The sequence below is a fragment of the Solanum pennellii genome, chromosome 12 (assembly GCF_001406875.1).
Source record: "Solanum pennellii chromosome 12, SPENNV200".
Taxonomy (NCBI): domain Eukaryota; kingdom Viridiplantae; phylum Streptophyta; class Magnoliopsida; order Solanales; family Solanaceae; genus Solanum; species Solanum pennellii.
Genome location: NC_028648.1, coordinates 3641696 through 3654830, shown reverse-complemented (window position 1 = coordinate 3654830; position 13135 = coordinate 3641696). Strand labels below are relative to the sequence as shown.

At 34.0% G+C, this 13135-nt stretch overlaps 1 protein-coding gene across 1 annotated transcript; it reads left to right on the top strand.

Moving 5' to 3' along the window:
- Positions 1–145: 145 nt before the first annotated feature.
- On the top strand, positions 146–10939 carry LOC107005227 (anthranilate synthase beta subunit 2, chloroplastic-like). Its single transcript, XM_015203763.2, has 7 exons — positions 146–576; positions 1077–1147; positions 2258–2295; positions 2394–2504; positions 5686–5785; positions 9772–9907; positions 10495–10939. The coding sequence occupies exons 1-7, from the start codon at positions 289–291 to the stop codon at positions 10600–10602; spliced, it is 852 nt and encodes a 283-aa protein (XP_015059249.1). The 5' UTR covers positions 146–288; the 3' UTR covers positions 10603–10939.
- Positions 10940–13135: the final 2196 nt, after the last annotated feature.

Genomic DNA, 13135 nt, shown 5'->3' with positions numbered 1-13135 from the left:
GAATTTTTATAAAATATATAAAAATATTATTTAATTTTAAAATTTTACTATTTCTGTAAAATGTGAAGTATTGAAATTACTGTTTATTTTTAGAAAAAAAATTAAAATAATCAGATTTTCTAATTTTGGTTGTGCGTTAGATAAACACTCTCCCGCTGTCTTCTAAAAACACTTCCACCTCACTTCACCGCTACCGCCGTCGCCACCGTCACCGCCACCGCTGTTGTAGATCGACGGCGTCCGATCACAGCCTCAAACGAGGACATTTCATTCTCTCCACAATCTCTCATGGCCGGAATTGTTACCCCTCATGCCTCTTCACAATCCGCCATCATTCATATCAATGGCAAAAACACATTTCACTCGCCCCAAAAAACCCTAGATTTTCCAATTCTCTCCGGCTCCGGAGGCTCGTTTCTCCGAATGAGAAGCACAAAGCGGCTCGAGGTGAAGCCGCTTGCTGTATCGCAGAACAGTTCAGCTACTTGTGTTGAGTTATCGGATGATGTTAAACGGAATAAGAGTCCGATTATTGTTATTGATAATTATGATAGCTTCACTTATAATCTCTGTCAGGTATGCTCAGTTTTTCGAAGTTTGAATCAGAGAATTGAATTTTGAATATAGAGAAATGTGGAGATTGTTGTTTTAGTATTCCTTTTATTCGTTTTGTTTTATTCATGGAATTATAATGAATCTTCAAAATGTATAACATTGAGAAATGTACAGAATAGGTGAGGGTGTATCCGAAAAAACTTCTATCTCTTGTGGGATTACGCTGCGTATGTTGTTATTGAGAAATGTACCGAATTAACTTAGTTTTTCTTGACTATTCTGCTTTGAGTTTTGTGATTTTGAAGTATTTCGAAGCTTGAGAATTGAACTGATTTTAGAAATAGAATTATTGCATCTGCTGAATAAGTTAGAAAACCAATTACTTTCTTAGTTTGTCGCTTCATTTTTGTTAATAGTTTGAAGTCTATTGAAGTTGGAGTTTGATATTGATTTTGGAATATTGATAATTGCGGACAATTGTATTTAAGGTGTTTCTTAACTTACTCTTGTTTTCCCCGTAGTATATGGGAGAGCTTGGATGCAGTTTTGAGGTTTATCGAAACGACGAGCTCACTGTGGATGAGCTGAAGAAGTAAGTTACAAAGTTAGTTATTGTTTATAGAATTTTTTTTTGGTCCAGCTGTTGTAGTATAGTAACAAATTCAACTTCACCATGCTGGTATGGGGATCATCCACCTTTATGTTAGACTTGAATTCTATAAAATTTATATTTTGATACCTTTGGTTTCAGCACTTCTATCTTATCTAGTTAACTCATGATCGTTAGATTAAGGTTGGATACGTGACAGGGGTGATAGCTTTGTTGCTTCCTGAGAGATGATAACCTCTTTGTAATGCTTGCTCTTCTTGATGTTTTTTTGTTAATGATATCCTTCTTATTTCATCAAAAAGGCTGCACACTCGTTCTCTAATTTTGATTGGTCTTTTGTATTTTCTGAATTCGCTGCCATGATTACATTCAAATTGAATAAATCTATTGGTAGAGATGGAGACTGCCGCAGAACTGAAAATTTGAGGTTGCACATTGAGTGTGTTAGAAATTGTATGTCTGGATGATAACTGCATAATTATCAATTCTGATGAGCTGTAATTTCTTGGGTGCATAATCTTATTTTAGTAAATCTAACAGAAGATAGTGAAAAATAATTATAATAATATAATGCAATGGTTTGAGAGTGGAAGTATACAGGAAAAAAGATTACTCATTAATCAAATGCTTATTTTTAGCTCGTTTTTCTTTACTCGTTAGTTAGAGTGGTGATAAGCAGCTCCCTAGTTGAATTACACCAACAGCCTCCTCTCTTTTAATTAACATTATAGATAAGAAAAGAAAAAAGGACAGATGATTTGCTAACTTTTTCATAGATGAGATGCATGTGCACCATACTAGGTCCATTTCTAAGTCAAAAGATCCATTTTTTTCTTCATCAGGTTAGTTTCATATGATTTAGAGGGGAACTGATCTGTGAATAAAATGTTTATTGATATTGGTGAATCATTATGAGATAAAGACTATAAAGTAAATTTAATTGCAAAGATAATATGATTTTTTTATTGGTTGAAAATTTAAGGGGATTTTGTGTTTTTGTTTAGACCTGGCAAACAATTAGTGTTCTTTATTTTACTCCGCAGACCTGATTAAGTTAATACTATGTTGTTTTTTCAAAAAAATATTTTGTAGGAAAAATCCAAGGGGAATACTAATATCACCTGGACCAGGTAGGAAGACTCACCCAAATATATCAAGTTACCAGTTTCACATATATAGAATGTATGGAAAGATCAGTACTTTCAATCTTATTTTATTCTGGGAATAGGTACACCTCAAGATTCAGGCATATCATTGCAAACTGTACTGGAACTTGGACCAACAATTCCGTTATTTGGTGTTTGTATGGGTTTGCAATGCATGGGAGAGGCTTTTGGAGGTTTGTTTTTGAATCAACTATATTTGGTGCTTTTGTTTCTCAATTAGTTTGTCCTATCTTATGAATTTGCTTCTCTTAAATTTGAAAATAAAAAGAAAATAGCTTTTCAAGTTCTTTAAAAAATTGGGTCATTTCTTTTTATCTTTTTAAGGCTTGGTGGATAGAATTACCAGGTACCTGTGGTAGTGGGACATGGTAGGTACCTCATTGGCCCTCTGCATTATCAGACGTCGCCAGGATTTTATCCCAGAAAAGTTTATTGTCACGTGAATTATATATATATATATATATATATAGACATTTTGAAGAATGGTGGTTATAAAAAAAATATTGTGAAGAATGGTGGTTGTCAAGAAAATGTACATTGTGAAGAATGGTGGTTATGAAAAAAAATATACATTGTGAAGAATGGTAGATGCTTATGTAAATCGTCAGATATGTATGTTTCTCTTTTCATTTCTTATATTTTGAACTTTTATAGTAATGTTGGCATTATTTATACTTGAAAGCACCTAAAAGAAAATAGTAACCTTGATGTTATTGTAGCAGTTCTCCTCCTCAAAGATAGATTATGACTCTAATAGATAAGGTTATGCTATTTAACGCATCTTTGTTTGGTTTTAGGTGTTTGTTCATTTATACTATTTCTTATATATCTGTATAATCGAATCTAGATTAAAAGATTTTAAATGGTACTATAAATAGAACCCGCATCTTAAATGAGTTTTTGTCCTTTTCTTTTTCAATGAGTGTAAAATTGTGCAACTTATAGGAAGGAGGACATTTTAATTGAATTCTTTTTTCAGGCTTTCTTGTTTTACACCCAAATAGTTGATTATACAAATAAAGAAACAAGAACAATAATTGTCTTAAAAATTATTCAAAATAATAATGATAGATGGTGATTATGGAACTAACACCAAAATAAATTACATGAGTAGATATTCTTACACACACGGATCTGTCTTGGTGCCAGTTTTAGTAATACTTACCTTAGGATTACCTTTACTTATCCAAAAAGAAGAAGAGACGAATAGCATAAGTATGGAGTAGCAAATAACATATTTTTTTTCTTTTCAATCAACAAGGGTATTCGCTAAAGGTATAATTATAAACAAGGATTCATCCATGTCAAAGGACACACACATCATCGCGTATATGAGTTTGCTCATATTGCCATTCCCAAACCCGGATAAGGGAAGAGTGTTGCGATAGGATAACAACTAGTGTAAAACTAGTGACTAGTTAATTTATGATGAACTCACGGTACAAAGTACATTTCAAATGGAGCGAAGTAGATAATGAACAATTATATTGCCTACCTCAATTAGCTTGAGATTGAGGCATAGTAGTAGTTAAAACCAAATGCTTGTTTTAGATTGAAGCAATATATGCAACTTTTGGTACAATCTACCATAATTCCCACAGGATATGCATTTGCTCCAAAAATCTAGTGTTTAATCGTCATAATACAATGAAATTGAAGAAAATGAAATACCTTGTATATACAAATTTCTATTGCCACCCCTTTCCTTTTATCTCTTTCCAAGATTGTCCTCTTGATCATTATTTTGTCCTCGAGTTTTCAACATAATCTCTCATAATTTAGGTTTATAACTCTACTTTTAGTTGAATTCCCCCATCCGTATCTACACATGATTCCATATCCCCGAATTTTAATTTAGGTCACAGAGAATCCGACCTCTAGATCAACATCCGTATCGGACACCCGCACCTGTGTCCGAGCAACTTAGCTTCTTGATGGCATGGTTATAACATACACTTATCATGGAAGGTTTATATGGATATGTGTTATAGGATATATATCACCTAGTGGATCCAACAACTTCTTAATTTTAAAATATAAGCATTAAGATACATCCTATTAGGAGTACAATGCAGCAGTTCCATATGATCAAAAGGACAATCTTGGAAGGAGATAAAAGGAAAGGGAGTGGCAATAGACATCCTATTAGGAGTACTCCTACTTCTTATTTTTGGTGTAAAGAGGAAGGGATGGAAGAAGCTGCACAAATTTTGGACTTTATAGGCTCTTTGTAATCTATTAGCCTTTTTGTTTCGTCTCTTGTTGAAAACCAATTTTTGGAGGTCTCCAGCATATCCTTAATGTTGATGAATACAAAATTATCTTCTTTTTTTTAAAAAAAAAGAAAACTTGTTAAAGGTTCTGTGATTTAAGAGGGAACAAATTGAAGGTGTTTGATTGACCTCTTTTCAGATTATTCATGTATGGTAATGGCTACGGACAGGAGGGAATACTGAAATATGTAACGATTTTAAAGGTTCAATTGGACAAAATGAATTTCAGATGCATTTATTGACATCAAGTTTGTAAAAAGAACCAAATTCTTGTTGGTGAGTATTTATATTAAAATAATTGAATATAAATAATCACCAACAAGAATTTGGTTCTTTTACGAACTTAATGTCAATAAATGATCTGAAATTCATTTTGTCCAATTGAACCATTAAAAACTGTTAGATATTTCAGTGTTCCCTCCTGTTCGTAGCAATTACCATATATGAATAATCTGAAAAGAGGTCAATCAAACACCTTCAATTTGTTCCCTCTTAAATCACAATTATCTTTTTCTTTTTGATAAAGATAATATTGTATTCATCAGCATTAAGGATATGCTGGAGACCTCCAAAAATTGGTTAAAAAAACAAAAAGGCTAATAGATTACAAGAGCCTATAAAATCCAAAGTTTGTGCAGCTTCTTCTACCCCTTCCTCTTTATACCAAAAATAAGAAGTCCTCTGTGACTTCTGCATTGTACTCCTAATAGGATGTCTCTTGGAAACATATTTATGCCCCTTCCAAAAATGGAAAAGGAACTGAACACAATATAGACCTTCATTTACTGGAAGTTCACTTTTAAGACTGAAATTAGTCCTCTAGTGTCTTGAATGAGGACCTGTTCAGAGCATAAATTTTCTGTTGCTGACTAGCTAGGCAGAAACATAGCACACTAGTAAAAAATCATAATGCTTTAAAGAGAACTAGTGAGTTGTGCAAAAGAACAGTTGAAAAGGTAAAGTTTTGGGTATTGTTAAGTTGACGACCAAAAGCTCTACTTTCTTCATTCTTTTTATTCAACTATTCAATTGTGTATTCATCACACTTAATCCTCCTTAATGTGAATTTATCCCATTGCAGGAAAAATTGTGCGATCTCCATATGGGGTGATGCACGGGAAAAGCTCCCCTGTATATTATAACGAAGGCGGGGAAGATGGTTTATTTGCAGGGCTATCAAAGTAAGCTCTTGTCTATCTGATAATTGATAGAAACTTGTTTTAACAAATTACGATTTGGTCTTTCAGATTATTTCTGTATCAACATAAGTGAATTTTTCCATCGAAAGTTAAGATCATTCCTGCGGATTGCAAATTAGTTGTTTGCACTTGATCCGTGCTAGATCACCCTGTACAATTTGATTTGGTGAAGTTCAAAGACTACAAAACAACAAAGAAGGTGTTTCCGGCTTTCCGCTAGGCTAACAAAAATCTGTATATTAGATACTCAATGACATGGCAGCACAATCTCACATTCAGCTTGATTGTGTGACTGGGGTTGTCAACACCACCTTCTTGACTTCATGACCATCTTTCTCTGCCTGACTTCAGAGATAGATGGCTGAGTAGGTGGTTAAACAGGAAGGGGCTGTGGTGCTTTGCCTTTAAGATTAATTAGTGTTTCACGCTGCTGCTTCAATCGTGCTGTTTTTCCTATTTTTCCCATTATAGCCAATAAGAAATCTGATGATTTCACCGACACCCCAAGCCGTTCAATCTTCAGTGTGCTTATGTGGCTAATCTCTTCTGATGCTTCTTTCTTTGGAGTTTGGACCAGCAAAAGTCAAGCTTTTAGAATGGATTCAATGGTGGGTTTCTCTCAAGGTGTCCTACTTGAGCATTGACAGTAGTATGCGAAGTGTCTCAACTCAAAATTTTCAGTCTGGTATAGAAATACTCGGGTGGTTTGCTTTAAATTTTTGAGCGACCATCCAATGCCAATGGTTTGTGCAAAGATTAAACCTCACATCGGAAGTTTCAGTGTCTCTCTGTGAGAGCTCCTTCAACACTAGCAATAACTGGGTTGAGCATCCCGCTGGAGGAAATTCAATAAAGTTCTTGCTTTCCTTGAAACATAGATAACAACCAGAGATGCCAAAAGCAGTAAATCTGCAGAAACTCCAGTGATAACTGCGTTATATTGTCAAATTTCTGGGACTTCATTCTCCGATTCTATTTCAATGCCCAAACTGCAGGTTTCAAGTTCTGCGTCACGATCTTCCAACCTCCAGTTATTTCTTCTTGTCCTTTTAATTGTGTCTTCGATAATTTGTCTTCTGTGTTGATTTCCTTTGAGATTTTCTCGACCTGCTCAACCTTGTAGTCAGCTTCTGCTTGCTCAAATTTGTAGCTTGTTAGAGTTCACAGCTCATTTGTTTGCACAAGTATGTGAAAGCTCATCAAGCACAATGCTTCAAGGTTTGATGGTCTCTGGTTCTCTTGACTAGGATCCTTCATATCAAGACTCTTGACCTCTTTCATCTGGTCATCTGGTGTCAGGACCTTCAAGCTCTTCTTTATCCACTTTACTGGAACTAGTAACTTCACCACCAGCTTTTGGTATGGTTTCCTCCACTCCATCACCTTGTACACTCTGGGTAACAACCTCTGTGCTGTCGATATCAATATCTGTAATTCAACCCCTTCCAGTTCGACAGTTTCCACCTTCAAGAACCCCACAATATCTTCAACAAACTTGACAGCCGCAAGTTCATAATTAGTCTCTCTCCAACTCAACTCCAGAAAACCACTTTGAGAATACTCTGGTCGTTCCAGAATACATTTCAACAAAAACATACCTAGTGTAATCCCACAAGTGGGGTATGGGGAGGGTTGGATGTCCAGGGACTTTACCCTAGCTTCTGGGGTAGAGAGGGTGTCCCCGATAGACCCTCGGCATGGCACAAAATTTAGACTAGCAATAAGGATTAGGAATAATAGAAGATTGAGGAATATCTTCACAGGATATATGAGTGGCCTACTGGTGGTGAAGGGCAGGATAGGATAATACAGAGGGAGAGTGCATTACCAGGAATTTCAAAATGGGTACTGAAGGTGATGCCGAATGTTGGGCCCATGTGGGATATCAAAAAGACTAGGGAACTAACTTCCTTCTCAGCTCATGGTGTGCATAATGCAATTCTAATGATAGCTAATTTTAAAAAATCTCTGAATTGATATAACCCCTTGTTGATATTACTAGTCTTAGCACCACTTTCTAGAAAATTCCCAAGAGAAACTAAATAAACAACCTAAGCTTAAAATTGAAAGTTTTACCTTTTCGATGGACTAGGACTATGTGAAGAGTGGGAGAGGAAGATAATGGAATGTTACTTAGGCTACTGGAGATAAACTGCACCATTAAAGGCTTGTTGGGGTAAACCTCCTAAAATTGAAGTGTCAGCTTAAATGTACCTCCATCCCGAGGTGTGTAATCAGGTACTTCCTCTCCCATAAATTTCTTGAAAATCAGCTCCAAAGATGTTCTTGTGAATCACGTGGTCGGTGCCCGAAGTAGCCATGAAATTTGTTCATAAATATGAGTTACATTTCTTTATCGCCCTCAACCCCACCCCACCCCCCCAAATCTTGGTTTTCTGGCAGATTTGAGGAGTCTTGAGCTTGCTGCAGTGACCCTTGATTATCATTAGATTCCTCAGAATCAAGAGGACTGCCTTGATTGAATCTTATAGCACCATTGTCATATCTTCTCAAGCTTTCTTGGTGAAGAAAGATCCCCCAACACCTATTTGGCTGGTAGGATAGATGCTTAGGCCTAGGGGAGAGGTAGTTATGGTTTATGGAAGAATCAACACTAGTGTTGTTTTATTGATCATCGCCTGATTCAGAGGCGTCCCTAAGGAAGAAATAGCTTTTCTTCCAGAACGATGAGTAGTTGAACTCAAGGAGCTGGTTTTAGATCCAAGATTGGAGGCCTTGGGGGACGGCTTTGACAAGAGCTGGAAATTTCATTCCTTTTAGCGATTTTTCTTTTTCTTGGATATAGTTTTTCTTTGTTACTAAGAGAAGATTTTGAAGATACTTCCAGATTTGGGATTGAACTTAATTATGTCAATTTCGGTTAGCATTTATCCAAAGCTTCTTTCCTTTTTGACCAGATTGCCTCTTAGGTCATTTCTTTCCTGATTCACCTCCTTTCTTTTTTAATTCCAAGTCAAACTTTTGAAAGCAGGCTATCATATTTAAATGATGCTGACACTCTTCGTAAGTCGAGGTGCAATTTTTGTAGTTTACAGTGTAGGCTCGTTCATTCAATTAAGCATGTATCTATGCCTGCTCTCTTTAGTGTTATGGTCTCACATAAGTGCAAGTTTTTTCTGCGTTTACTATTTAGTGTTTGTCTTAAGCAATATTGACGAAAAATCTTTGACATATGTGGCAAGATAGGTAGACCAGAGTTTTGATTTTGTGTTCTGGATTTTAGAAAAGGATTAACTTACTGTATTCTTGATAAATTATTTATACATGTTGAATGGGTTTCTTAGTGCAACAGCAACTAACCAGCGTAGTCCCATAAGCATGCTGCGTCTGGGGAGGGTAGAGTGCACACAGACTTAATTCCTATCTTGAGGAGGGGATTTCTTAATTCAAATCCATGATTTTGGCCAAAGTTAGCGGGTTTTGCCGAACCCATAGCTAAAACTCTAGCTCCGCCTATGTTTAGCTAAAGAATCATGTCCATTTTATAGAATAGTTGATGTTGACCTAATACAAAAATGAAAGAGTTTAAGTGTTGGGACATGTGGAAGCATGTTGATCATGCAAGTGTCATGCGCAGTTCCAATTTGCTGGGATCTTCCCTCACTTGTATGCTTGTAATATTTCTTTTTTCTCATCAACTACTCATTCACTTCCACCCACTTAATTACTTCAGTTGAATTTTGTTTTGACCTTGTATATATTAAGTCTAGCAAATATCGGAGCCACTACCACTATCTTAATGTAGGTAGAACTCTTCATCACCCTATAATTATCATGGTAAGACTAATAATATGTTATGGATGTCAGAATTGTCTGGTTGGAGCACGTCTATAAGTGAGCACATATAAAACTACTATAGAGATCCATTGCAGATTGTTTAATCTGTGGTCTTCTAAAAGCTTAGTCATATTTATGTTGACATTTTGATAATACCTTTTTCATTTCAGCCCATTCACAGCTGGTAGATACCACAGCCTGGTAATAGACAAGGAAACTTTCCCCAAAGACGCCCTTGAGATAACTGCATGGACAGAAGATGGTCTTGTAATGGCTGCTCGTCACAAAGTTTATAGACACATACAGGTAAAAACCTCCATCCTTTATGAACAAAGTTAGCATTGTTATCATTCCGCTATGGATTCATTGCTCTGCGCTATCTATGACCTGGTGGAGAGATTCATATTTAGAGAATTTCTTAATGGTGATATGAACTAATGAAGGAAGAAAGTTATCAATAAGTTTGTTCAGACTTAACTCTGGATTCGCAACATTATGCTTGTTGGAAAGAAAATTGTATACTTCTACTGTAAAAATCTCACGGGATACCTTTTTTCGACAATTCTATTTAATCCATACCCAGTTTTTAGAATTTTTACACATCTACTCACTTAGGACCAACTTTCGACATGCTGCGTTTCAATCAAAATGTCTGAAGTTACAGTTCAAGCAAAAATGGTTGAACTTTAGTTATATGTGCATGAACTTCACATCCACATGCAAAAGTCCTTAAACTTCATGCAAAAACGCCTAAACTTAGCCATATGAAACTTCAAACATTTTGTCTGAAGTTAGAATTCGTAACTTAAATATTGGCCCCAAAATCGAGTATCTTTGAACTAACTCGACTTGAATTTGATCTCTCGTTTGCTTCTTGCTTGGTTAATTCTCAGGGGGTACAATTCCATCCGGAGAGCATCATCACAAGTGAAGGCAAGACAATAGTTTACAATTTTATCAAACTGATAGAGAGGAAGGAAGAAGCAGAATCTCAAAACTAGATAACTCTCTTTACTTGCTGTACAAATTTGTGGTTTCGCCTCGATAAACCGATGCTAAAATATGTTATCTGTCTTTGTTGTAACTTTTGCTAAGTTAAGTTAGAAGTTGTCAATACTTGTCATGGATTTAATTTTGAAATTCTTTAGACAACGTTGGTTTATCATTGAAGATGATATCATGAACATCTTGAGATATCTTCTTTCATCAGGTAAGTTAGATATCGAGTCGAGGGTCGAAACAATCTCTCCACCCTACAAAGGTAGTAATGTCTGCGTACATCCTACTTTCTTCATACTCTGGGTTTATACTATTTTAACGCGTACCTTTATAATCAAATATGGTATGTCTGTTTTGGATTTGATGTTGGTGTAGCTCGAAGGACGTATTCTTGATCTAGCGAAAGCTGAAAATACGTGTCATGAGCTTGGGCTATAGTATTATTCAATTATACAAAAAGAGACCTACTTTTTGTTAGACATAATTAATTCAGTTGGATTGGTGATGAGTGATAACAACGTGTGTTTTAGAAAAATCAGAATAATAAAATACGACATGGAGTGCACTTCTTCCAAACATGTAAGGCCAATCAGTATGTTTATAATCTACTTTTAGGCTGAAACCAAATCTCATATATCTTTTTATTTTGAAACTCGAAATTTTTTTTATGCATTATGTATATCACAAACGATATTATAGGAGATATAAATTACACTAGACAAAACAAATTTTACTGAAATGGTGTTGATAGAAGGAATCAATTCCTGATTTTCATCGGAGAATATTATATGTTAGCATCAATTTAGTCATTCTTACGGATAAGAAAAATCAATAAATAAATAAAATGTTTAGTTTCAACTACCTACTTAAAATACATTATGGAAAAACAAATTAGTTATTTATCATATGAAAAGGGGATTATACAGCTACCAAACACTATATTATAAAACTTAGTATAATTTGAAATTCAGAACCACCCAAAATTATGATGGAAATGATATGCATAGGCATAAATTCAGATTAATTGAGACGAAAATAAATATAAAAAATAAGGGGAAAATTTTAACTTTCGAAGTCAAAAGCAGAAATCGAGTGAAAAAAAAGAAGGAAATTTATGGATAATAATAATTATAGCAAGTAATTATAGAGGATATTCAGCATGTAATACTTTAAATTTCTTACTTTTAATTGTCTCTAGAAAATACAATAAAAGAGTTGACTAAAATATTTTATTAGTTATTGTGAAAAAACAACTTTATTGTCTATACTTTTTCCCATCTCTACCCCCCTTTTTTTTTAAAAAAAAATTCTTGAACTATGTTCTTCAAATTATCTATAACATTCTCTTAATACTTTTCTAATTTTCTATATTTATTTTAATTTTGCCTATTATCTTTTTTTGACAGCTATAGGCCTAGTGGGAGACATTACAAGCATATTTTCAATATCTATTAACTTCTTGAAATATCTGAATTTCGAAGATATGTTGGATACTATGAAAAGACATAATTTATGTATAATACTATTAATGAAATTGTCCTTTGTATTTTTCATCTAGAGAACTATTTTTCTAAAAAATATTTTTTTGCGTATCAACGTCCTAAATAATAACTTATGTTTGGTTAGTACTTACATTTTTTAAAATTTTCTTTGTTTCATTTTACTTCTCGTTCTTAAATGTTTCAAACAATTGTCATTTCATAAAAAAAATTAAGATATAATTAGTTGTTTGTTTCTATTTTTATCCTTAGTCACAAATATGGAGGAATATTAATATAATGCAAAAATGAGAAATATTAAGTAAAGATGAGTAGTGAAAAGGATAATTTAATTAAATTACACTCTAATTAATATATCTTTTTAAAAATATGTACAAATTAATATATCTTTTTAAAAATATATACAAATTAAAATATGACAAGTAAAATGAATGAATAAAATACTTGATTCAATTTAGTTCAACTATATTAGAAGTTCTAAATATAGTTTACCAACTTTAACTTCTTTGTCTAGCATTTCCAAGATTATAGGATGGATAATTCATTCGACAATAATAGTAAAAAAGTTATTAATTAGTACTCTAACTCATAATATGCATTTCAATTATAATCTCTTAATTCAAATACACAAATTAGTAGTAAGATGCAAGTGGGGCCAAAGGATTGGACTCACGCTTATCGTTTGGTTGGAAATAAGTTGTTTTGGTAGTAAATTATTTTAGGTTAAGTTATTTTGGGATAAAGTTATTCCATGAGATATATATCTTATTCCATCGATATAAATGCGGGACAAAGAATTTTAAAACTATCTAATACTTCCAACCGAACGCATGATAGTCCTACATTGTATTCATTTCCGACCAACACAACCCCTAATTGTCAAAGTATAGCTTAGATCTATACAACTCAGTCACAAAAACAATTATCTCAAATTATTTATCATTCTAAGCTAGTGTTTGACCATAAGTTTTCAAATATTCTTAGCAAATATTATTTGAGTGAAAATTCACCATGTGTTTGTTTGACCATATTATTT

What these genes read in the sequence shown, in the direction of transcription:
- LOC107005227 (XM_015203763.2), top strand. Translation starts at nt 289, where the DNA reads ATGGCCGGAATTGTTACCCCTCATGCCTCTTCACAATCCGCCATCATT. An exon ending in TCACTTATAATCTCTGTCAG is followed by an intron (nt 577 to 1,076) that starts GTATGCTCAGTT and finishes TTTTCCCCGTAG; the next exon opens with TATATGGGAGAGCTTGGATG. An exon ending in ACTAATATCACCTGGACCAG is followed by an intron (nt 2,296 to 2,393) that starts GTAGGAAGACTC and finishes TTCTGGGAATAG; the next exon opens with GTACACCTCAAGATTCAGGC.